Source organism: Pteropus vampyrus, unplaced genomic scaffold (genome assembly GCF_000151845.1).
Source record: "Pteropus vampyrus isolate Shadow unplaced genomic scaffold, Pvam_2.0 Scaffold714, whole genome shotgun sequence".
In the NCBI taxonomy this organism is placed as follows: Eukaryota; Metazoa; Chordata; class Mammalia; order Chiroptera; family Pteropodidae; genus Pteropus; species Pteropus vampyrus.
This window is the reverse complement of record NW_011889495.1, coordinates 192035-219910: the sequence shown is the minus strand read 5'-3', so window position 1 is coordinate 219910 and position 27876 is coordinate 192035. Positions and strand designations below refer to the sequence as shown.

Sequence of the window (27876 nt, the reverse complement as noted above, 5' to 3'; positions counted from 1 at the left end):
TCCCTTGCAGGTCCTACTACAAATGCTTTTATCCATTTGGATATGCTATTTTAAGATAATTTCCTGAAAATAACTCCTATGATGGTTCATGAAAGCCACAATGCTATTTGATATATTAATTGGATCTTTTTTATGCTTTTAAGATGCTGTATATGTATTTCTTCAATTACTTAAGTTATAGCTCACATTCTAATTTCTAAACCCATAAGGCTTACTATAAATATCCTAACCAAATGTTTCTGTTTCTTGTTTTGCTTCAAAGAACACAAGCAAAAAAACTGATGCACTCTTCTAATACAGCAGCAGTACTTTGTATAACCCCCACATTATGAACAGCAATTCTTTCTACAGCCCACTAGCTTTAAGCAATGAAAGAATTACTGTGACTAGGCTTCTGAAAATAATTTTAAGGGCACATAACTAGACTGTTCAACTTTCACATTCAAATTTGCTTCTATTGTTCCAGACAGTTCCATCTTTTGGGTTCCCCTGCTTCTACTGTAACTTTGCCTAAAAATGGCAATGGGGCACTTTATTATATACTCCCCAAATACAGTAGAAGCTCTCTTAAGAACAGTAAGAGGAGGGCTGATTAAAACATAGGATTGTTAATAAAAATTACACATCAACTTTAACAAAACATATAAACATAGCAGTATTTTAATGTTGGATCAAGACCCTTTCTTTAGGTTGTCTATTGAATAAAGGTTCTATATAGTCTTATATTAACTACACCCGTGATGACCTAAAGTGAGGTAGGCAAACTTTTTCTGTAAAGGGCCAGATAATAAACATTTTAGGCGCTATGAATAAGTCTCTGTTGGAAGCCCTCAACTGTGCTGAAGCACAAAAGCAGCCCAAGACAACATGTAAACAAATGGGCGTGGCTACATTCCACTAAAACTTTATTTTAAAAAACAGACAGCTGGCTAGTTTGCTGAACCCTGATCTATAATTTCCTGTTTTGACTTTGTTAGAATGGAGCAATAAAGATACTTTTAAGAACATTTAATTTGAAGATAGAATCCTCTTAGATTTTGATGATTTCCTCCCTTAATCCTTTTCATTTGTTTTCATCCCTATGTAATTCAGCCCCTATTTGATTTACCTGAGTGTTTAAAAAGTAACTGGCACAAGCAGGTTTGGGAACAGGACTGACTCTTGGTAAGCAGACAATTCCACTGATTGGAGCAAAGGTATATGGGTGTGCCAGGATGTGGCCTGTCACAGGTGTGCAGCACCTGTGGGCTTGGTCAGTATATTTTACAGAGAAAATGAAGAACATCTCTAACCTGATGAGTTGGGTAAATGAAAGTTAGTTAAGAGAGCTTCTACTGTATGTAGTACACTTCTATAAGAAAGCCAACCCCTCACCTCACCCCTAAAACTCTAAGATATAGTTGGATATTTTCATGTAACAGATAACATAATGGTATATGGAATTTACTTTAAAACTGAGAAATATGATATTCTGATTTGAGATTCCTACTTTAAAAAATATTTTAGGTGACATATAATATAATCTACTAAGCTTTAGAATTAAAACCCATCAACTTATAAAATATTTACAGTAAATGACTAAGAGGTAAACGCAGAGAAACAACATAGAATAGTGATAAGAACTTGATGAAATTGCCAATGTAAAAACTATTTTTAATCCCCCACATATATCTGCTCTATCTAGAACCATATGGGGGTGAAGGGATCTGTTTACCAGGATTGCAATCTCATAATGGATAAAAACTCTCTTAAATATGTAAAACCAAAATGATAGCTATTTAAGCAGCTTAAAACACCACACTATTACTTATGGTTTACCAAATAATCAAGTCTATACCTCTAGATTGAAGGAGGTCAACTTCTTTCAGTGTACAGTCAACATTTATCTGGAGTTGTCTGTTCATGCTTCTCAATCTTGTCATTTCCTCAGGCTAGTAAGAAAGGACCCAAAATAGCAATTGTGGGAAAGTCATTATCAAGCCCAACATTTAAGAACTGCTATTCATGTTAATTGTTCTGATTGTTTATTAGCAAAAATATGGCCTTAGTCCATAAGAGGGCATGTTTAAGAAGTCCTATATATGTTTTTCAAGGAATAGTCCAGTAAAACGGGGCATCGATATGGCCACATATAAACAAAAATCTGCACATAATGTGGCACGGTACAATACTAGACTGTTCTACCATACAAAACACTACCATTTTTATCACAAAACACTGAGAATATTTTATTTCTATGTATTTATGGTAAGGGACAAATATCAACCTTTTAAACAAGCAACACCCATGCTTTTAGTCTTGTCCAGGATGATAAAAATTATAACAGTACTAGTTTTAATTAACACTGAGTGGCAGGCACTGTGTTTACCAGAATTCTCATTCTTTCTCAAAACAATCTCTCAAGAAAGTACTAATATCACCCCGAATTTATACATGAGGAAGCTAAGGCACAAGTTATATAGTTTTCCCAAGATTATAAAAGCTGGTAATTTAAAGAGCCAGAATTTATATAGAACTCTTTTATATAAACTTACATAGAAATCTTTTTTTGTGTTCATTTGAGGTCAACAAAGGCAATTAATATAGTATATGAAATTTTCAGGAACAGACTCTTCTTCCTCCATCTTTGTTTCCTTTTGCCTTGACCTTTCCAGCGCAACCTACACCTTAAGTCTTTTGGGGGCATACATGAAACATAAAATGTGAAGAGAGCCCTATTCTTCCGTTAAATAAAGCTTTCGGAAGCCTTTACTTTCTCAACATTCTAAATTCCTTTACTATTTTACATATATGTACATTAAAAAATAAAATGAGGGTTTAGACTCCAGAGGCACGGGGTACTAAAGCTTTTAGCACTGCCTTAACTAAATTTCTAAGGTAATTTATAAAGTAAAAGATAAAAATGTGCTATGATAGGAAGACAGAGTAAAATCCCATTGTGTTGAAAACATGTATTTTGCTAATAAAAACTGAATGTTAATAGAATGAAGAAAAATGAGCAAATATTTCAATTCACAATAATGCAAGATCTTAGGCTGTTACGAGGTATTACCAGAATAATTGAGAATGCCAACTTAAAATAAGTGCTATAACAGGCAGAATATAATAAAAGCAACAATCCCTTAGAATGCCAGAACACAAAAGTCATTTAGAAATATTTATTAGGGATTGCTTTTCTTTTCTCCTTCCTATGTGTAAGACACGTGACTTTAACATGTAAAATGCTTATACCTTGTCTACCAGGCCATATTAAAAAAACATACCTGAGCATTTATATTAAAGATAAAGCACCTGTCTGAGGTTTTCAGAGAGTGATGCTGTCTTCCTAGGAATATGTGAAAGAACCTATTTTCTTTGTAGAATTGTATTGGGAAAGCCAAGCACCTAAAGGAGCTGGATCCCTCTACATATTGGGGGGGCGGGACACGGTTCAGCCACAGTATCTCTGAATAGCTAAGTTCTGTAACTAAGTACGGAAATATTATAATACACTTTATAGTCGAGAGGCTACTACATACACATTTGCTTATAACAATAAAAAAAAAAAAAAAAGCTCTCAACAGGCTCATTTCCAAAGATGGTAGAACTACTGGAACTCACTAAACAGTTTATCTATAAGATTCCTAAGCTGTTTCCGAAAAGTTACTTTCATTTATCAAAAAGTAGTTTTTCATGGAGAAGGGGTTTTAAGATTGGCTGTGAGTGATTTACAGTTGTTTGTAAAATACCAAGATTTTTATATCTGACATTGTGAAGTGAAAAATTCTAAGCTTTTGTCAAAAGGTAGCAAACACCTTATGTCAACTGTTTAAGCACTTTAAGAAGTTGTCTCACAGAGACCAAGGTCAAAGAACACTGATGTTCTTTGGTGGCTTAGCCCTAATTATGCATCTGGGACTCAAAGGTGTGGGTTAGTCCAAAAACCCAATTAGTCAGAACAAGATGAATGGGAGGAAAAACTTGGGGGAGGGGGTAATTGGCAGCTCTCTGCTTATTAAAATCTAATTTATCCTTCAAGGTATAATTTAAATTTCCCCCTCCTCCACTGAAACTGTCTCATCTTTGAACCCACCAGCAAAAAACTAACATTTCTATCTCAGAACTCTTAAAAGTACTTAATATCACTACCATTCAGCTGGCCAGCACTTCTGATTTACTGCCTTATATTATCTCTTCTCTCTCTGTCACACACACACAAATATAGGTTCATAGGCATATATACATGTATCTTTTTACATACAGATCTCTTTAACATTTTCCACAGCACTGAATACCCTTGGCAAACAGATTGGGAAAAATGATGGCAGTCATGCATCTCATGTTTCTGCCCTCCTTAGAAAGATTATTTCACTGCTCTTATTTCTGCAACTGCACACACAGCAGTGTATAAAAAAATTGCGTAGAAATGTGTGTGCCTAATGAGACTAGAATGCAATTTTTTATACACTGCTTGATAAGAAATTAATTTGTCTGAAAACTTGAAGGTACCAATCAATATGAGCTTAGTAGCAAATAAAAAGCTAATTCTCTATATTGCGTAATCCTGTAAGAGTGGGACAATGATAAGGATAGTCAGTTTTTGAGCATCTACAACAAGCTGGGCACTTTACATTGTCTCTTTACCTTGACAACATTAAAATGTCCCCTGTTCAGAAAAAAGTACATCAACTGCAGAGACGTTAAATATAACCAGCGAGTGCAGAGCCTATGTAGGCAGTCTTTCAACTATGTCATGGGGCCTCAAATGAGCCTCTATGAACAAAAAGAGAATTCTGACTAAATGCTTTATTATCCGATTAATATCCTACATATAATATACCCTTGTGTTATGCATGTTCCTAAATTTAAAAGGAAATTACAAAATGCTTCAGATTTGTGTATGTATCTCAAGCAGATTTTTCCAATATCTTGCAACCAACCTTTATAAGAATACTTACTCTTTGTTGGGTATTATGTAATCTGTTTAATGTGCTATTATTTAATCCTAACAAAAATCCCATGAGATAGGTACTCATATTATAGATGAGAAAAGTTACTTATCCAAGGACATATGAGTGACACATAAATAACAGAAGTAGAATTCAAATTCACACCTGAATTGAGAGCTCACTGTCTTAACCATTACTGTCTCTTGGCCATGTACTTCTAATAGTCCTCCATCTTACTCTAGGCCTGGCAGCAGACATACATAGAAATCGTACACTCAAATTTCTCATCTCAAATATCACCATGTAAGCTACCCATTTCTGAAGCTGGGTGATGATGGCTCTATGGGGGTTCATTATATTATTTTGCCTATTTTATGTATCTTTCAAATTCTCAATATAAAAAATTAAAAATTACATCCCAGGGCAGCAATTTCACTAACTTCCCTTTTTTTCTTTTTCTAAGGAAGTCTCATCGATAAAAGCTTTCATCTAAAATTTGGGGGTTTTTGAAGCACTAACCTATGCTACATTAGTTCTCTACTTCCAACAAGAAAAATAGGGCTTTATTTAGCAGGGGTTATCACACAGCAAGAGACTGCTAATCAAAGTTTATATGATTGGTTATGTTAGTGAAAATAACTTGTATGCTAAGAAAATGTTTTTATGCTCTACAAAAACCTAAAGGATTCCAAAGTGCCCAACCACCAAAGGTGGTTTCCCATGAGTTACATTTTTCAGTATCTCCCCTCATCACAGAATTCAACTGAGATGTCAAGTGAGAAAAACAGACTTACAGATAACAGAGAACAAACTGGTGATTGCCAGATGGGAGGGAGTATGGAAGACTGAGTGAAAAAAGAGAAGGAATGAAGGAGTATAAATTGGTAGTTAAAAGTCACAGGGATGTAGAGTACAGCATAGAGAATATAGTCAATAATATTAAAATAACTATGTATAGTGCCAGGTGGGTACTACTAGACTAATCGGAGGAGTCACTTCGTAAATTATATAAATGTCTAACCACGTACTGTACACGTGAAACTTTATAATACCGAATGTCAACAGATTTCAAGTGGGAAATGAGGCAGAAATATTACCTCCCAGGTGTTTTAATACTCTCCCTTCTCACTTCTAATATCTACTATACTTAGGAATTTAATCAATACTTTTCAAATTTTTAAAATTTCATTAAGTATGCACATTCCTCAATAAACTCAAAAACATCCACTGGTTCCCCATGACCAGTAAAATAAAGTTCAAATATGTCAACCGACTGTTCAAGGTCAAAGCCCCACTCTCCCTATACACATTAACCTGTTAAGACATCAGAAATCTCAGCTTAAGCTAGGGAACTGTAATTGCTGCCTCCTGAAGGTCTTGACTTCAAGCCTTCATTACCTCATGTCTGTTTCCCTTCTAAAATGCCTCCCCTTTCCTCTCTGCCTATACAGCAACACTACACTGTTTAGGGCACTGGTTCCTCACCCTTTTTTCCTTCAATCTAATAACCTTATAAAACCTCACCCTTTTTTCCTTCAATCTAATAACCTTATAAAAATCAGACGAAAGCTATAGGCCTGCTTCTCATATAAACACACATATGAAACTCTGCATATAATTTCAGGGATTCACAGATCTCCTCTGAAGCCATTAACCTCAGTTAAAACCTTTTCTATGAGAGCATAGCTGCAGACATGCTGTTTGCAAAAGGCCTGACATATATGCCCACTTCTTGAAACTTGTAAATTCAGAGAGAGATTACCCTTAGTTTACAGAGGGTAAGAAAATAAGGAATGGCTCTGTGGAAAAAGCAGAGATTGAGTTGAGCCCTGAAGGACAGACAGGATTTATACACACAGCTTTCGAAGGGCATTCCAGCAGTAGGAATGTGAGAGAGCAGAGAAGTGCACTGAGTATATACAGAAACTAGTTGATGTACGAGTTCTGTCATTAACTGCGAGCATATGGAGCACTTAGCCCACTGTATTACAGTTATCTGTTGATGGATTTATTTCTCCCACTAGCTAAGCATCTAGCATCAGACCACGGTCGTAAACTGTAAAATATGCTCATTGACTGAATGTTAAAAGGTGAAGCAACAGGTTGGATAGAAGAAAGCTTGTGATATCACAAGATTTTAGAACTCATGAATATTAACCGACATATTAAAATATATCATCCCAATATTTTCATTAGAGCAGTTCCTGTTAGGACCATGCCAATACTGTTATCTTAGTTTCTACAATTACTTATACTTTACGAAATTGCTCTGCCTTATAATAGTCTGTAGTCAGTCAACGCTCAAAATTCATACTGATTTCATATGTAGCTCATGTGAATTAATGTACTTAGAAACAATTTTTTTAAGTGTTTGGAAAAATACATACAATATGCTTAGAAGAATGAGAACAATTTATAAGATATTTGGTCACGGTACACTTTTCATTTCTATTTTGACAAAAAGCAATTTATTATAAATGAGATGCTATAGCTTGATTGTAATTGTCAGTATTTGAAAATACTGACTGATGAGTCTGCAGAATTCACATGTGGGAAAAAAAAAAAGCATCAAATTATTTTTATGAGAACTACTGAAGGTAAGAGTCCTTCATCCATTGTTTAACAAAGAAAAAGAACTTGGCCAGAAGAAACAGAACTTAAAAACAAACGTCCTAGACAGCCAGCGTCCCCACGTGGCTTCCTAGCTACACATCCCAACAGACCACTTACCGTTGGGATCGAAGTGGTGCAGCTGACCCTTCTGAGCCGTCTCTGCATCAGGTCATGCTCCATACTGTTAACTTCAGCCTTCAACCGCTCTAGGGCCTCTTTCTCATGTTTCAATTGCTTTGCTAACCTCTCCATCCTTGCTCGCTGATGTAACAGCAAGGCTATAGCATTACAGATAAAGTTATTGCAGAGAATAACATTGAACAAGTAACCAGAAAATTTCTATACTCATTGCTAATCAGTATAAAATCCCTGTCATCCAACTTGAGTTGGCATTTACTGTCTAATGCTATTCTGCCTCTATATCTGCTTTAATTTAGCTCTTGTAACTGCTGCCGAAATGACATCATTCTATCCATCCCTCTTGTTCTGTTGTCCTTAGTTTCCCTAAGATTCTTTTTAACTATATCTGCCTGTTTCTAACAGGTTCAACACAAGGCATATTCAATTACAATCGTAATTACCTCCCTTCTTAGATACTAAAAGAGCACTAAATTCTCAGATATCCTGAAACAATCTGAACAGACTTTGAAAAAACTATTCTCCTTTATATTTAGTTTGTTGTAACAATGTTCTTCATTACCGATCTCACTTTTTATGATGACATTTATAAAAGTAGAATCAGTAATGACCTGAAGGATATGATATTTATAAAGTAATGTATAAGTAATTTATATCCTTCAGGCCATCTTCTTCAGAAAAGATTCTAGTTTTCTCACCTAGATGAACTTTAGTCCACCATGTATGAATCTCTTTCCCACTCTGTACTTTGTATTTTTCATTCCAATTTTAGTATATGTGCTGCCGAAGCGAGCACTGTACTTTGTATTTTTTGACACTTTCATTTATCTATATTTTTCCCCCAATAAATGTTCTTCCTTAAAAAATATGTCTTATTAGGTCACTATTACATGCTTACATTTTCATATTTTAAAAGAAAGTCTATAGATGACTCTCAAGTACTGACCCTATTCTTAATGGCAATAACTAAACAGCTAATATAAATTATTTTGAATGAGAGCCACCCCACTACAAAGATTAAATGTCATAAAAGGGCTAAAATTACCTTGGGTATAGGCATAGTCATCTGATCCAGAACTGGAACTCCTCTGATATCTATGGCTTCCCTTTTCTCCCCCAGAACCTGGTATCACTGAAATGGGCTGAATAGGTTCTGGGGCTGCAGAACGTTCTTCTTGGTCCACTAAATTTAAAAGATTTTCAGCCATTGCTCGGCCTACGGTAATTTTAAAAACTGTAGTTGGGTTTGGTATCACCAGAGGAGACGGTGATGGAGCGCATGAAGGTCCAGTTGGCTGTGTATAAGTAATATACACAGGATTAACACTAAATGGAGGTTTTGGTTGACCGGATAGCCCTCTTGAAGGAGAATTTGAAGGTGGAGTGGTGGCTGTATACAGTGAGTGCTGATTCCGTGGAGGCGGCTGATTACTGATAGGTGAAGGACTCCTATTAATTGCTGTCCCAGGTCTTTGAGAGGGTTCGACTGTAATTTCTATCTTCTTCATGGATCCTTTGGGTAAGCTAGATGTTGTGTATGGGAGATAGGCTACTGAATGGCTTCCCTGTGTCTGATAGAGAGGTCCTTGTTGATATAGATGGGGTGGAGTAGTTGAAGGGCTAGGTGGCATGAAGACGTGGGAACTCGGGTGGCCCAACTGGCAAGGCTGCATTTGATGCTGTGGAGAGCTGAAGGGTGAAGGACATTGAGAAGGAGGTGGCGAATGGTAAGCAGGTTGAGGGATCTGTTGTTGTTTGGGAGAATACTGAGAAGGTTGATAGCTCTGTTGATGTGTATAAATAGGTAAAGGACGTTGGCTATAATGAGGCACTGGGCCCTGTGGTGAGGACTGCCATGACGTATTCTGAGGAGTTTGTCTTCCTGATGAACTCTGAGATGTTGGTCTAATATAAATAGAACCAGGAGACCCATAGAGATTACTTGGAATTTGTGGAAGAATTTGTAAAGCTCTTGGTATAGTCTGTCCCGAAGGGAGGTTTTGGGATACTGTAACAGTAATTGGATTTGTACTATACCGAGGTATGTGCATGTATGAAGGAGGTGGCGGCTGTGGTGGTGAAGGCCCTTGCATAACAGAAGGATTCATTCCCGTTTGCATGGAAGATGGCTGTTGAGGTGGCTGTGAAGGAGGAGTAGCTGCACTTCTGTTCTGTTCATTCATAAAAAATGGATTGTAGTTGGGAGTAGCAGCCACAATAGCTGGAGCTGAGTGTGGTTCCTGAACTAAACATATCAGCTGTTTCCCTGCTGCATGCTGTGGATCGATATGTCCATCACTTGAGCTATGTACCAGTGTTCGGCCACCATTAAGTTGTGCTCCATCTCCTAGGTGGTAGCTACCAGGAGAATGGATACCCAGGTTAATATGCAAAAGGCGATTTCTATTCATCCTGTTGTCATCTGGACTATGGTATTCCATATACAAGTATTTGCAACTCTCCTGGGAAAGGGCTCGGCAACAGGCTTCAAGATTATTGTTATTCTAGGGGAGGAAATGGTAAAATAACGTTAGCAAAATGGAAGTCAAGCTTTGCCAGTGTTGTGCAAATATGACTGTCATATTTTCATAGAATAAGCAGAGAGCACAGTATTTTAAACACAAAAAGCTTCATGGTCATCTATCCTGAAAAGGAGGTATCTCCAGTGATTCATATTATTTTACAGACATTTAGCTCACATGACTAGTACTACTGCTACTGCTACTGCTACAGAAATGTACAGTACCTACTAATGAACATTGTGACTCAACCCCAACTTTTCTGACTCCAAATCCAGGACTCATTTTATACTTGTTGCATCTCAACAAATTAAAATGTTGGGTTAATCTTGGATTCACCACAATTGCTGCAATATACAAGTATAAGTAATAGCCATCATTAACATTTAAACTGATAAACATGAAAATAACCATGCTTTAGTTTTCAAAAGGCACTGAAACCACAAAAGCAGAAAAAAATTATATTAGAATTCCTAGTCAAAACAATAAAAATTCTAAAGCAGCCTTCACTTTTACACTATATAACTTCAACTGTCTATCATTATGAAAGATGAAGCTAAACAAGTTTAAAAAGTCTATGATTGCATGACTTTGCCAAAGTTACGGTAATATAACATAAAAGCAGGTCTAGAATGCCTTAATGAAATTCATTCACTCTCCTACAGCCTCAAGTTGTCACCCTACAAAAGGTAGGCTTGGTAAACTTTCAAAATCATTTAAGAATTTGAATTTGAGTTCTACACACACAAAAAGATAAATTGGCAGTAATCAAACTAATAACAGGTTCATTCTTTTAAAAATTACAAAATATAAGGTAGTTTTCCATTAAAATACAGAATTCAGAACTATTTTATTAGCCTAAAAACACTATTGGTCATCGTCTTTGAAATCATCTATTAAATTTAATTATCCTGACCTTCTCTATAGTTCATAAATATACATACAGATGTGCACATACGTACACATGACCATATTTTTATTTTATTATATTTATTTTAAGGAAAAGTACATTTTATATAAAAAAGAAACACTACACTTCTGTGGAGAGGCAAATAAAGTTAAACCTAAAACAGGACATACAGTGCCGCAGTTTTATAGATGGGAGAACTATTAGGGTTCATCCACTCCAACACAAATCAGATAAGGAAAGAGATGCCTGGGAAGTGATGTGGCTTGACAACAAGCACTTAACTAGTTAACTAGAGAGCTGTCTAGATTCTTGGTCTCCTGCCTTCCAGTGCTCTTTCCATCACAATAGGAATTTCAAGGGAGAGGATGTTAGGCCAAAAGTACATTACCATACTGAAAGCTTTAGGAAGTAAAAGAAGATTCGGTCAAGCAAACATCTGCAAAATGAATTCTCAGGAATTTAAAGAATGGGCATTATCAAAACTCCATAGATAACTTTTATCCTTTTCCTTATATAAAATTTTTGATACTCAAATAATTTAAAAATACTTTAAGCCACAGAAACAGAAATTTAAGAAGAAAATAATCAGAACTCAAATTTGTTTTTTTCTTATCTTTCTTGGAAATCATGCCGATCAAGGGAGAGAAGTTAGATAAAGCAAATTTGCCAACTAGAAAATGTCACTGATGGAAAAAAATAGTATCTCCTTCAAGTGTTTTATAAACCTATGGATTAAGGAAAGAAAACTAGTGAGTTTTATTTGAAACCTAGACCTTTTGGAAGATAGTTGACTAGGTAAAAGCAGGGTTCGTCTCCCAGGACCACATTGAAATTACAACCAAATTATAAAATAATTACCTGAAGTCCAGCTAATCATAACACCTACATCTGATAATATTTGAAACCTAAAGCAGTCATGGATACGTTACTCTTTGACATTTTTATTAATGATCCTGAAATTTCATGTTTTCTACACTGAATTAGGTAGCCTAATTAGCATTGTTGCAAAAAAGATCCAAATTCAAAATGATAAAAAATTGGATTTGTCAGCCTATTTGAAATACGTCTACAGGAACAAGGTGAGTAAATTTTCCTAAGAAAAATTTTAAACCACAAATAATAAGACATGTAAGATTATCTTTACAGAAGTGTTTTTAAATACCACCAGAATAGATTCAAATGTCAATCTGACCTGCTAATGTCTTAAAAAGAAAAAAAAAAAGGATTAAAAATTCATCAGACAGTAAATTTGAAAAATACTTAAAGAAATCGAAATTGTTTAAAGAGGCCAGAATTTTTAGGAAGACATTTATGAACATGAACACTTGAAAAAAACATCATACTCCTAAAGAGTAAACCTGCAGAGAGGCTGTAAAACTTTTCTATGAAATGTAAACTACTGAGTCTCATATTTTAATGCAAACAGAGAAACCTGCCAGACCCAGTAGGTGGTAAGTTCCATACCAATAAACTCTTAATCCCAGAGGAACAAAATAAAAAACTAAGGACAGTGTAAGTTATCAACAAATGTTCACTGAGTTGAATTTACAGTTCCATTCATTCAGTTTAGTGAGATGAAGATACTAAGCCATGAAAAAAATACAGGTCATAAATAAAATAAAAAAGGTCAGAGGTAGGTGGGGCCGGCCTTAGGATAAGTGAAGAAGGTGACTGCTAGGAAGTGATTTTACACCAGAGCTTCTTATGGCTGGTTTTACTCCAGTGGGCAGAAATTTAGATCAGCAATGTTAGAAAAAAAGACAAACTATAACACTAAAATCATAAGCCTAAGCCCAAAGGACTAGACCTAGTAGAAGAGCTTGCAAACGAAGGAAGCACCTCTGGTACCACTTTTGTTCTGTAAGTCTCTCTACTTGTAATGAACCTCAACTGTATATAGGCTTAGGCTATATCTTGAGCTGGTCACACTGCAGTAAAGAGGAGACTGCGTATTATGCAGTAAGGTAGAGTTTGAACTGATTGTGTGAGGAGGTCCAGGAGGCCAGGATAGAAGTGCTGCTCCCAAAAGTCAACTAAATAGGGAAATGCTTTAACTCCACACACACCAAGATTCCATGAAGGATGATGCAAAAGTCAATAAAGGGCGGGCTAGGCCTATTTCTGTTGCTCCTTGAGTGGGAAGATACATTCTCTATGAGAGATGATTTATTTCAATAGAAGATAACTAAAGAAATATAAATAAAGTGGCCTTTTACTTAAAATTAGACATGTATACATAGTAAGCATTTACTAAGTAGAAAATCAGTAAGAAAGGGAGTGGACTCTACAAACTTTTAAAAATAGGCTCTAAAGTATACAATCTAAGAAGTTATAGTGATAAATTTGAGATTCAAAATTCAAATTCCAAGGATTTAGGGACTGATGACACACCCAAAACAATTTAAGTGAAATGTGAGAATTTTTCCCCCTTTTTGCTACATTTACTTTTTTCTCTAAATCAGTGGTTCTCCAGAGGGTAGATTTCGCCTTCCATGGGACATTAGGCACTGTCTGGAAATATTTTTAGCTGTCACAAGTGTGGAGATGCTATTGGCATCTAGTGGGTGGAGGCCAAGGATACTGCTAAACACCCTATAATGCACAAAGCAGACCTCCACACAACAGATTATCCAGCCCAAAATGTTGACAGCACCAAGGTTGAGAAATCCTGCTCTAAACATCACCCTTTCCCTCATACACAAGAAAATTTAACCGAGTTCTAATTATCACAACACAAAGCCAGATCTAATAAGGAAAACTATAAGTTAATTTAGTATCAGTGTGATCGGTGGATAATCTACCTGTAACATGCACTGAGACACCACACACTCTGGAATTTCAGGGAAACGTTGTCGGAGGTCATGGAGAACCTGCATGTCAAGCTGTGGACTGCTATGCGCCATGCCAGAGCAAATGGTGGTCAAGTTTCTCTTAGGAAATGGATGCTAACCGGCCTTCCAATAGTAATAATCTTCCAACACCACAGTCATTTTCTATTAAAAGAAATTAAAGTATGGTTAAATTTAATTACATATTTCACTTGATTCAAACAGAAACTATTACTCTATTAAAATGGAGAGCTCTAAAATAAGAATACCCAATTCCAAAGTTGGAAAATTGACAAATTCAACTTAACCAGACTTTTCTGATATAATATAGCCAATCACCAGTTTAGAAATAAACAAAAAAACTTCAGTTTTATTTTAGTGCTTAAAAAAATAAACCACTAGATTAAAAATACAGAGTATTATTATTTGACAACCATTTTTTTCTAGCCTTGAGAAATTCTACTTATGTATAATCACTCATGTTTTCCCAAGGTTGTCACATCACTACTCTAAAGCAGAGCAATTACTTTGATGTCCAATAATAAAATAAAGAAACAAGGACTTGATAACAACACCAATAAAAGCACACTTGTCCTGTTTGTCTTTACATTCTCCCCGTACTTTGGAGCCAAAAGGTTTTAATTTGAAGTCTGAGTATAGGAAACCCAATGTCTAAATGAAACAACTGGGCAAACCAAAAGGGAAATGTAGAATCCTTTGTTTTCAAAGATGCTGGTGGACCATCACTAGCCAGATCTGCCTACCTAGGTTTTTAGTTCTGATGCCATTGGCACAGGTGCTAAGATGGCAGGATGTGGGAGTACAGTTTGAGCAGAGGAAACTGTTTGAGCAGTGGAAACTGATCCCCAATCTTACTAGCACTAATCGAGTTAAGTACTCATGTAAATAAGGCAACTAGTGCAGTATAATTAATGAAATCATAAATCAACTGACAGCATCAAGGGTTTATTAACCAATCCACTTTTTGATCCACATCTCCCATTTTTTAAAAGGGGGGAAAAACAGCATATTACCATACCATCTCATAATATTTTTGCTGTGTTTACTCACTATATGGTCAAATATTTTTAGGAATGAGAAGCAAATGCCCACATCTTCACAGGATTTGTGGAAACCACGATTATTAGATACAGGTGTAAAGCACACTTAGAAGGGAGGGTCATATTTCTTGCAAATAGGTCCCAGAACTTTAAATCATATCATTACTTGGGGCAGCATAGAGTACAGAGACTATTTTTAAAATAAAAGGCATTTAAGGAAAATACTGAATTACTTCCTCTGGTTTCTAATTAAGCACATAAATAAATACCATGCAATCTCTAATTTGACTTTTATATAGACACAGAATTTCATTTTGCATGCAATCTGCTGACTTTTTACTGGGCATCTAGCTGTCTCTTTTTCCTTCCGAGCCAACGTTGCCAAGAATTACGTATTCTGCATCTACAGGGTGGCCACAGAGCCCCTATGTATAAAGCTCTGCTTAACCACAGGGAAAAAGAGCTATTAGGGGCTTCTGTAATGACTTCCAACCATCAACACAGAAGATGTCTAAGGAACATGAGGGAAAAGTAAAATGTGGGTCAAGAATACAGATAACTTCCAATGTGGACATATATGGGCCTTCAGGCTACCCTGTACTATTCTGCTCCCCACAGTTCATTCCTCAGTCTGTTCTATCTGGCTCATCTCAGTGTTCCACAGAAACATTCTCTGCTGCTAAATCCAGATGATATATCTTCTGGATATATGCCCTATGCCCCTTGACCTCTGAAGCATCTGACACTACTAATTGTTGCTTCCTTTTTTTCAGCCTCTGTGACATCATACTAGCCTCATTTCTTCCCATCTCTTTTCACATTGTTTCCCTGGGTTTTGCCCTAAACTGCCTCTTCTCATTTTACTTTATTTTGCCCAGTGATCACACCCATTACTAAGGTTTCAATAACAGTTAAAGGCTGATGATTCCCAAACTGGTATCTTAAACATCATACTCTCTCCAAGACTCTAGACACAGCTAACTGCATACTACATACACAGCACCATATGGATATGCCCAAATATATCAGTATGTCCAAAAAGGAGCTCCTTATCACAACCCTTCCCCAAATGCTCTGTTCTCTTCGTGAATATGACCACTCAGTTAACAAAACTAGAAACCAGGGTGTGATCCCTGACTTCCCATTCTTGCACAACCAACTAAACATTGTGCAAACAAGGGGGTCATGGTTTGCACCCGGGTTCTGCCATTTAGTAGTCTCTAAGAAAATCTTTACCTCTGAAGCTTTATCTGTAAAACAAAAATAATAATAGGGTTGTAGAAGAATTTAAATGGCAGTCATAAGTCAGGAAGCATTAGTTACTATTATTCAGGGCATGTCTAAATATTGTTCTCTTCAGCTTCCTGCAGCTCTCCCTGCCTGTCTTGCCTTTCTTCATGTCACAGCCAGATTGTTTTCTAAGATGCAAATCTGATCATATTTCCTATACTCTGTATCCCAACCAAAGAGAGCCATGTGTGATCCTTTGCATGGGTGTCCTGTGCCACCTTTACTCGGGGCATTAGCCCATGATCTTCTATTTGCCAGAGACACTTTTCTATCTTCCCCCCTCCTCCCTGCTTCTCTCAATATTGATCCCAGATAGATCCCATATATATCGGTATTGGTGGGACCTCCTACTGACACCAGCACCATCCCACCTTAGTCCTACTGCCATGTCTCTCCTCCTACATTGGGCTAGAGGGCCCTCTGCGATGTTACCACAGGAAAACCAAACACGTTATACTTAAGCCACCTGTGTATCTTAAGATCTCTCATACAAAACTATATAGTTCTATCTGGAATGTGCTGTTACGCCAGAGTGAGGAAGTATTCAAAAAATGATGGGAGCTTGTCATAAGGACCTGTAAGTCAGCTTGAGGAGGCTCCTACTGGCCAAATCTGTGCCAATTTGAGCACCAAAATAATTAAGGACACTAATGAATTATAGGCCTGTAGAAAAGAGGAACTCATGAGTCCATATCAATAATAATTAAATACACATATACATAAATGGAGAAAGGAGGACTTTTGCTCATAGTAGAATCCAACTAGTAAACATGCAGGGAGTGCTGGAGCTGGAAAAATCATCATTTTGCAGCCATTATCCAGACTGCTCAAGTTAAGAATCAATGGATGTTAAATCAAGGGGGAAATCTAAATTAAGAACAGGATATATAGATGATCTTAAAGTGTCTCTCTGTCTACAGCCATGCCACCCTGAACGTGCCCAATCTCATCTGATCTCGGAAGCTAAGCAGGTTCGGGCCTGGTTAGTACTTGGATGGGAGACTACCTAAAAAGACCAAGTGCTGTAGGCGTTAAAAAAAAAAAAAAAAAGTTTCAAGGGGGAAAATTTTAACTATATTGTGGATAAATCGAACACTGTGACTATGATCAAAATTAACATCACCAATGAGGGGCAGATGTACACCTCCAAATGTGATACCCTGAGAACATACTGCTTTATAGTATTCCAGTCAGGAATGCATAACCTGAAACTAAACATGAAGAAATAGACAAACCCAAAGTGAGAAATGTTCTGTTAAAAAAAAAAAAAAAAAAGCAGGGGGTGGGGATGAGATGTCTTCTTAAAAATGCCAATGCCATAAAAGACTAAGGCTGAAAAAATATGGATTAAAGTAGAGCCAGGACAACTAAAACCTAGACTGGATCCTATATTAAATGGGAAAAACATTATAAAAGAAATGAATGAGTCAACTGACAAAGCTAAAATGTGGATGGTACATTAGGAAAGTATTCTCTATCGATGTTAAAATTTATTGAATTTACTAAGTTTACTGACTTGAGAACTGTGCTGTGGTTATGTGAGAATATCCCTATTTTTAGGAATCTGGCAATGAAGCATTTAGGGGTAAAGGGCATGATGCATGTAACTTACTCCCAAATGATTCAGGGAAAAAATATATATCATGAACATACATGTGCATAGAGAGAAGCAACAAACTGCAAAGCAAATGGGGAAAAAATGTTAAGAATAGGTGAATCTGGGTAAAGGGTGTACAGTGTTCTTTCTACTATTTTTATTCTTGCAACAGAATTTTGCAAACTCTCTAAGTTTGGAATTACTTCCAAATAAAATGTCAAAACGAAAAGCAAACAGAAAGCCTATAGTTCTATTAGGGGCTATGCCTTGTTCAGCACATTTCCAGAGCCTGACCTAGTACCTGCTCAGATGTTTGTTAAATAACAAAGAATCGGTTTTACTGTACTAAAAAGAACTAGCTAATAAAATAAAATATATGTGTATATATATAGATGAACCATACCCCCTATCCCCTGCACACTTTTATTGGGCAGGCAGGGATCACCCATGTGGAACGATTTGTGAATGCTTAGGGAAAAAGAAAAACAGGTTAGGCTACTCAATCAATGGGTATATTTTTCTAGTTTGCCCCTTTAAAAACACCCAAATCTGAAATGCTGAGAATCTACCAGATTAACAATCTGGGCTTTAATTTAAAATGTGAAAACTCCTTAGTGTTCATTTAACTTTTTATCTGAAGCAGGGTTTGAATTATCTACCTTTTCGACCAAAACAAACACGATCTGCCATTTTACTAGTCACGGGAGTCCTAACAAGATGAGTTACCTTGCCAGAACACTGAAGCTCTAAGGCAGCACTGCCCAATAAAAATTCAAGTCACTTAAACTGTTCTAGTAGCCACAATAAGAAAGGTTAGAAAAAGGTGAAATTTTAACATATTTCATTTAACCCAATATATTAAAAATACTATTGTTTCAACATACAATCAATATAAACATCATTTACCCCAGTATTCCTCAGTAACTTTCCTGAGGTCATAAAGCTCTCAGTTGCAGAGCTGGCACTCAAAACCCGTGTGTGTGATTCTAAAATATGTGCTTCTTCTACTATGTTCTGCATAAGTGTATGTGCTGACCGATACAAATTTTATGAAAATGGAAAATTTTTGTCACAAAGAAACCTTTCAGTTCTGACCAAATGCTTTATTTTCTGATTAATATCCTACATATAATATACCCTTGTGGTATGCATGTTCCTAAATTTAAAAGGAAATTACAAAATGCTTCAGATTTGTGTATGTATCTCAAGCAAATTTTTCCAGTATCTTGCAACCAACTTTTATAAGAATATTTACTTTGTTGGGTATTATGTAAATTGTTTAATGTGCTATTATTTAATCCTATGAGATGGGTACTCATATTATAGATGAGAAAAGTTACTTATCCAAGGACATATGAGTGACACATAAATAACATGCAATCAATATGAAAATCATTTATAAGCTAGTATATTTCTTCTCAATTCAGACTGGCCACATTTCAACGGCTCAGCAGCCACCTGTAGTTTGCTGTGACTACCTTACTGGACAACATAGCTCTAAGGCTTCAGGATTTTTATTTAGATGACAGGCTAAGACCTAAGACAAACTCCTAGATTCCCTAATTCAATATCTCCTTTGAGAGCACACAATTAATTACCTAGGCGAAGGGCCTAGCACAGACTCGGTGTTCAAGGAATATTTGTTAGGTGAAATGAAAAAAAGTGAAATTCATTTAATTTAATGATAAGAATGACATTAGCTAAACAAACCTGCTTGTATTTACAGAAATGGTAACAGGAAATGATTTTTCTGTACTTGCAGGTCTAACCATATTCAGAAACACTCGATGACTATTTATTCATCATCAAGAGCTTCTGAAGCACCCAAAGACTTAACTCAAGCTTTCCTACTGGCTTCAAAGAATAGTTTTATTCATTTCGCAACCATAATTTCAAGTCTTTAAAATATAAGGTGATACAGCTGCCTTTTTATGAGAAGGAAGAAAAAGGGACAAGGGTCAACAACAACAAACATTTCCGTTGTCAAGAGCTTGGGCTCTGCATACTTCAGAGCTCTTAGGAGCAACTAGCTCTCAGCTAGCTTTGTCAACCTTAAGACCATCGGGTGCTACCTAGGCCAAAGTTACCATTAATGTTATCACTATTAGTATCAGCTACCATTTACTGAACAACCAATGCCCTGAAAGGTAGCTATGAAGGAGAATGGGCATATAGCAGAATCGTGACTCAAATAACAAGCCTGCCTTCTCCAAAGTCTGTGTTCTTTCCACTATGTCATTGGCAGGTATCAAGGACATTCTCAACAGAGTGATGATGTGTGCCCTTCTTTGGGTGGGAGAAAAAAAGGCAGCAAATTCCCAACAGTTTATCATCCAAATAGGGGGTTACAGGTATGTGGGAGGTGGAAGACTGAGAAGGGAGGAATGAATCCTTGCACAAATAGCTGTTTTAAGACATACAAAGCAGCAGAGCTAAAAGGAAGAAATTGCCCTGTTTAAAAAACCGGTTACGAATACTTGCCTTTGAACAAACATTAAAAAGCATCTTTAAAATTGAAGCCAAGAACTTACACACCCACAAAGATGGCTACCATCTGAAAAGGTTGATAGTAGATCTACTTTTCACTATGAGTAGGACTCTGAATTGATTAAAAGATGTCTTCTCCTTAAGGGATTATGTATGTAATCTTAATAGTGGTTAGCAGTCGGCCCTGTACATTCTCTCACATAAGCACTAACTGGCGTGGAAAATCATTTAGTATTTCACAATGTGTAACACTCTCAAATTTAATTTCTCAGTGATTATAAAATGTTAAAATACTTCTTTTAAAAAAGCAATTTCCTTTCTGTTCACTAGGAGGTTGAGCTAACAGATACTTTACAAATAAAAAATATTCCAGCCAATTTAAGATGAGCCAGTCTCCCTAAAATACACTTAAAAGTTTTACAGTAAAGTACTACATCGTATTTTGTATTTGATCCCACAGAATACAACTAAAATGAGGCACTGTTATATAGTATTTGGATATGATGCAACTCAAAACACAATCTATTCCTGTCCATATACAGTTGACCCTTGAATTACACAGGTTTGAATTGTGCAAGGCCACTTACGCAGATTTTTTTCAATAAACATACAGTTGGCCTTCCATATCCCCGGGTTTTACATCTGCAAATTCAACCAGCTGCGATTCAAAAAACTGTTTGTTTGTTTGTTTATCTTTGACTGGGAATGTGGACTGTATGCACTGTTCAATGCCATTTTATATAAGAGACTAAGCATCTGCAGATTTTGGTATCTGGGGGAGGGGTCCCTGGAACCAATCCCCCAAAGATACTGAGGGACAACTGCTGCAATTAAGTTTTTGGAGAGTCAAAAGTTATACACAGATATTCGACTTCATGGGGGTTGGCATCCCTAAACCCCTGTGTTGTTCAAAGGTCAATTGTATATCAATGTATGCAACAACTATGCAAAATACACATGGACTTTGGGGTATAATGGGACGCTAGTTTTTTATACAATGATAAAGTGATGAGTGATGATTTGACACATTAAAATCAGACAGAGGACTCAAGCAGAATCAGAATTGTACTGGCTAGACTAGGATGTGACCAAACTCCTCAGACACCTTTGAAACACCCCCACTAAAGCACAGATGGCCACAGCTGTGGATTGTGGAGCTGTGTTGGCAGTAACCCTAGATCAAGAAAGAACAGTGAAGGCATAAATCACAGTTCTGAAGCCACAAAAACCAGGTTCTGTAGGGTAAAAGGCAGGATGAAGATGGCGGGGGACTACGGGGGGGGGGGGCTCTGGGACGGTATGCTTAGCAGTGGAATCACTCTAAGGCTTCCTCTAGTGGTGCAGAAGCGCGCACGCACACCACCACCACCACCCCGCCCCCAATTAGGGGTGCTGGCACAGAGCACAGCAGCTGTGGGGATTTCTCCCAACAGAATCCCTTCTCTCAAACATAGGAAGCTGCCCTAGAGCTCTGCTCTGATGCCACAATTCTCCACACTCTAGAAAATGACCTTGACACCTAGGGCTTTCTTTCCACAACCTGTTCTGTGCTCAGCAAATATGGACAGTGATGTTATGGCCCTGACTATTTACCTCTGCCAGAATTTTAGCTCACTTCCAAAAATAATTGTATCACAGATTATGAACCAATGGTCGTCAGCTGAATCCAGCCCACCTATCTGCTCTGGTGATGTTAGAAAGAAAAAAAAGTTTTCACACTTTAAAATAGGGAAATTTTACATAAAAATTTGAGTATTTACCTTTCCTCTGATAAATAAAAAGATCTAGCAACAGTAGACAACAATTGGCTGAAGCTGAGGTGTCATTTCCCCCTTTAGAATGGACATACGCTCTCCGGCTTGCCTAGTTTCTACAATCCCTAGGGTGTCCCAGACACTGAAGCCTGGCCTTGCTTCACTCATTGACATACTTGCTGGATCTGTGACACCCAAAATGTGTTCAAAAGAGAGGTTTAAAGCTAGTACTTTAAGTATCAGTCTCGTCTAGTGTGTCTCAATGGTATGCTTTGATGTGGTAGTTTGGGACACAATAATTCATACAAGCCTATTCCATGTGTCACAAGGTCTTTGGCACCCTGGCCCCTCCTGTAAAATCCCAGGAACACCCCCAAGCGACCCCTAGAGAGGCACATTATCTTGGGCTGACAACCACTGTTAGCATGTTACCTTTGGTGAGGTGAGCATTTCCCAGATTTGAAGAGTTAGCCTTGTCATGAGAAAACTTAAAATTAAAAAATAAAGGAATCATTTCCTTTTCTGATTGGTCTGGTCCAAATAGTAATTATTGATCAAAAACGTATACTAGTATAAAACATTAGAACTTTCACTCATTTTCTTGCTACTTTGCAGGTTTTGATTTTAGGTCATATTTACTGAGCTCTATCCATGTACCAGGCACTATGCTACATGCTTTATCTCATTTAATCCCTACAATCGTCCACATTTTATAAATGAGGAAATGTGAGGCTCAGAAAGGATAAATAATTTGCCTGTGGGTCACACAGTTAAGCAGCAAAGCTAAGATACAAACCTGAAGTCTATGCTTTAACCATTATTCTCTTGTACTGTTGGGTACATGGTTAAGATTCTGATGATGTCATAACTCTTAAAGACAGTGTAAAATTTAAACAAAAAACTGCTTTCAAAACATGAGAGTTTTTGTATCAGATTGTGGATTCTTCAAGGTAAACAGCAAGAAGTGGCTGATGTTAGAGCATAACAAATGATCTTCTACTGGCACAGGTAAGGAAGGGTTCCAATTTCAGGATTTTTCATGAGTATATATGAAGGTATTACTACCAAGTAACAAGGGACAGTAACTTTCATATTCCTCTCTCTCCCTAAATGAGCCTTCCAAATAAGTTCTAGAACAATCATCCTATAGGATTTTCATTACAGTGGAAACCATTCTGAAATTGTCACATTTGCTGTATCTATCTTATATTCTGTTATATTCTCAAGAGATATGCACATTAAAAGAATCATTCAGAGCAATCAATTTAAATGCAGCCCCCAGAAACAAACCGAAGCATATTCATATTAAATTTAAACTTAACGCCTCTCGCCCCAAGTGAATATCTATTTGCCAGCTACCACCTATACAGGACTTTTCATATGTGCCACTCCCTGCCTTCTACTACCAACCTTCTGCCAAAATAAAAATAAAGGTACTTGGGACCTCCTCCCAATTCTGAGGTTAGTAAAAAGGAGGTAGGATATTAAAAAATAAACAAAGCTTAATGAACCATAGTGGTATATGAAAAAAGAAATGGGGAAGCCTTAATTCTTATTAGCAAAAAATTTGTTCGATTAAGAATATTGAGTTGTTGTTTGGGATAAAATGGTCTATAAAAAATGGTATACAGAGAAATCAAAGGTTTCCTTTATAAAGTGACTTTAAAAATATCTCAAACATTCTGGAAAAAAGGCAAAACTATAGAGACAGTAAAAAGATGAGTGGTTGCAGGAGTTTGCGGGGAAGAAAGGAGGGGTCATAGGTGAAGCATAGGAGAATTTTTAGGGTGGTGAAATTATTCTGTATGATACTATAATAGTAGATACGTGACATTATGCACTTGTCAAACACAGAAATTTATAACACAAAGTGTGAACCTTAAAGTATGCAGATTTTAAAAAATCTTGAAATGGAGATATGTACAAAACAATATTACCTCAGGGGATGGAGGAGAAGGTACTGATTTAAATAACTTTCGAAATGAATAGAGTGTATAAGGCTAAAGGCAAAAGGAACTGTACATAATAAATACTGTACTCTAGTTGATGATACTGCTACCCAGGGGAGTATCAAGTTAAGAAAACTGATATACATCTATACATGTATACTGCGACTGAACAAGTAAGTAAATGGATGGTGAGTGGTGGCAGCCAGGCTTCTCACTGTTGGAGTGGGAAGTTACAGACAAGCAAGGGGAGAAGGCCAGAATGATCCATGTGGTATGTGGTAATGGATCAGAGTTAAGAGACATCAGTGTGAACTCATGTTTTAGAGAGAGATATATATTTATATATAACATATAGATACATAGAAATATTTATAGATATGCATAAATATATATAGTATACACACAAGATTTCAGCTATAAAGGCTTAGAAGCAGCAACACTCCAGTAGCAATGAGCACACTTAGCACCCAAACCTTGACTTCCAAAGGCATTCTCTAATAAAAGGAACCAGGGCTTTGTGGAGAGCTGCTGATTCTAGAACTGGAACGGGATATACAAGGATGAGCCTGGAAATGCTCAAAACAAACAAACAAACAAAAACTATGGTATGGAGGCATGCCAGTGACGTAGGAGCCAAACAAAAGTGCCCCCAATGACCAAAGCTGGAAAAATTTGAGCAATGAAATAAAGTAGTATTAGATTATGACTCAAAGTATGAAATAAAAGTTCATGAGCCCATACTGATATAAAGAAATGACTGAATGAATAAAATGAGGGAGAAGAGATACAACTTCCCATGCCAAGAATTCCCACTAATTTATATAGAACACCCTCAGGTGATGGAGCATAATTTCCCACTCCTTAAGTGTAGACAATATAGTGACTTCTTTCCAAATAGCATAGTACAGAAAGGCGTTTAAAAAAAAAAAAAACAAGAGTGATGTTACCATAGAGAAACCTAACAAACATCTTCTCAGCCAAATGACCAGTCAACATAAAGTGATAAATCATGTTGATAGTATGTACTCTTGATATGTTGTGATGAGAATGTAAGAATGACACTTTACCTCTGTGGTCTTCCTCCCCCAAACCCATAACCCCAGTCTAATCATCAGAAAAACATCAGACAAATCTCAATTGAGGGACAATCTACAAAATACCTGATCAGTTCTCCTCAAAACTGACAAGGTCATCAAAACAAGGGAAGTCTGAGAAACTGTCACAACTAAGAGATGCCTAAGGAGACATAATGTCTACATGTAATATGGTATTTTGGTGAGATCCTAAAACAGAAAAAATATATTAGGTAAAAACTAAAAAAATCTGAATAAAGTATGCACTTTAGTTTTGTAACAATGTTTCAATACTGGTTAATTTTAACAAATGTACCATGCTAATATAAGCTGTTAATAATAGAGGAAACTAGGTACAGGGTATATGGGAATTCCCTGTATTATCTTCTCGATTTTTCTGTAAAATTAGAACTGTTCTAAAAAATAAAATCTATGTAAAAAAAAATTTTTTAAGTACCTCAAGATAGTTTATGAGCCTAGCACAGGAGTCTTATTCACATCTCCAGTTCTGAAAGCACCTTTTCAATAGCCTGGAATGGAAATCTGACAAAATGAGGAGATAGTTATCCTTTTGCTAACTTCTCAACTCAATATCGAAACGAAACATGACAAAAACTCAGACTTCTGGTGTCTTAAAGTAACAGCAGACAGAATGCTAGATAGACCACACCTTTAGGGCAGGTGGTTCTTTCTCAAGTATCATCACGAGCTGAATCTTCTTCTTTTCCTTTAGGTCAGAAATATCTTAAGTAATTAAATTCTATATTATTCCACAGAAGAAAGACCAAAAGACAGTCCACTGTTTGTTTTCATAAGGCTTTTGCGGCATACCTGGTTGTGACTCACACCCTAAGCCCCCCATTCTATTTAGAGAAGAAATGATAAGCCCGGGCCTATCAAGCATGTATAAAATTTTCAATTGCACAGAAAAATAGCATACAACTTTTTAAAAATGATGACTATTATATAATTCCTTTCTGTTCCATTAAGAGCAATTTCTATATAGAATAGTAGCCTTATTGGCTTATTTTGACAAATGAGCATTCTCTCTTACCATCATTTAGAAGCTATCTTCATTCCCGGTAAACTTAGTAATTCAATGTTAAATGATATTGGCTTATATCAGAGCCATCATGCATACTAGTTTCTAATTAATCTCCTGACTCAAACTCTTTTTATAACCACAGCAAAGCTAAAATAGCATATACTGTTTATACTGTATAATTTCAGCACTTTACCATACTTTTTATTTTTCAATTTCTCAGTTACTTTATCTTCAACATTACCCAAAAAATGAACTTCAAGTATGAGCAAGTACAGTGCACCTAACATGAATGCTGTTTTTTACCATGTGTAGTAGCTTTTTCCAATCTTCAATATGACAATGCAATATCCATCCCACATTCATGTTAAACTTCTCCCATCAACTTCAATCAGCACAGCTTTCTTCCCTTCCTAAAGGCCTATAAAAGTCATTGTGTTTATTACCACTTTCAGCACTTGAAATGTTTATTAACTTTTTACTGCCCCCTAGATTTTATTACTATAAATCTTAAGAAAGAAAACCAAACATGTTCTTTTAGCTATAGCGCCTTGTGCACACTAAATACTTAGCAGAAACGAAAAATGTAGGGCTTTTAAATAATTGGAAAAATAGTTTGCTCTGGTTGAGGTGTTCCAAGGTCTTTGTTGGGTCAATTCTTAAATGACATTATTTAAAAAGAAAGACAGGACAACCTATTACTAAAACAAAGAGAATACTTAGAACAGTGCTTTTCAAATGGTAGGTTGTAACCTATTAGTGAATTATGTAATAAATTTACTGAGTAATGGCAGGTATTTAAAGGAAAAAAAAAGAAAACAAAATATTAGAATGCCTCATACATAGTAATAGTAAATAAATATTGATTCAAAAAACTTGTCTGAGGGGTATGTGTGTATGTACTAGATCATGATTAAAATGTACTTCTTACTCTGAGAAATGCTGACATGACATGAATATGGTGAGGAATTCTAGGTTATATAAGAAAAATATTTAACACTTTTCCTTTTTACTTTTATCTAAATGGCAGTTTTCTAATTAAAGTGGAGTTTTTTGAGAAACGTCTTGATGTGAAAGCTGAAACAACTCTAATGTTATGAATTTTTTTGTGACTTTATTTTTCTCAAATGCAGCCTCGATGTGTTTTGTGCACTGGAACTCTCTCACATACTACTGGAGGCTCTTGCTTTCTAAAGGATTTTTTAAAAAATGAGTTATCAGTCTCATTAACCTAGATATCAAGGTCACACACTGGAAGAGTATGAAAGATCAACAAAAATGCCATTCATATTCATTTATTTAACAAATGTCTAGCCTGATAATGCTCCTGAATCCCTTTTTCATTCCGTTAATAAAATCTGAGCACTCAGCTTGGAGATACAGAAGACCCGTGCCCTCAAAGTGAGAGAAACACACCGATAGTTGTTAATAGAGTGGGATTAAGTCCCATAGTTAAGTTGTCAGAAAAAGAAACAATTAAGGTAAGACAAGGAAAAGGAGCACCAAGGAAAGTTTCTTGAAAGAGATGACATTTAAGCTGGAGTGTAAAAAAAATAGCATTAAAAAAATAAAAATAATAAAATTATAAAGCTGGAAGGAACTGTACACATCATCTAACCCAATGATTCTTAACTGAGGACAATTTTACCCTACAAGGCACATTTGTTAATGTCTCGTGACATTTTTG

At 36.4% G+C, this 27876-nt stretch overlaps 1 protein-coding gene and 1 pseudogene across 10 annotated transcripts in view; one reads left to right on the top strand and one right to left on the bottom strand.

The window, feature by feature from the left end:
- Window positions 1–27876, bottom strand: part of TAB3 (TGF-beta activated kinase 1 and MAP3K7 binding protein 3) — a 56006-nt gene that overhangs the window by 14221 nt on the left and 13909 nt on the right. For 8 of the 10 annotated variants that reach the window (XM_023526130.1, XM_011385408.2, XM_023526131.1 and 5 more), the window contains 4 exons: window positions 13910–14101; window positions 8725–10183; window positions 7659–7819; window positions 1838–1931 (listed from right to left, as the gene is read on the bottom strand). In XM_023526130.1, coding sequence (XP_023381898.1) covers window positions 1838–1931; window positions 7659–7819; window positions 8725–10183; window positions 13910–14011 — 1816 coding nt within the window. In that variant the 5' untranslated portion in view covers window positions 14012–14101. Of the gene's footprint in view, window positions 1–1837; window positions 1932–7658; window positions 7820–8724; window positions 10184–13909; window positions 14102–26495; window positions 26516–27876 lie in introns of those variants that run through there. The other 2 variants (XM_011385413.2, XR_002778252.1) reach the window with 2 other exon arrangements.
- LOC111733991 lies at window positions 17200–17318 on the top strand (annotated as a pseudogene).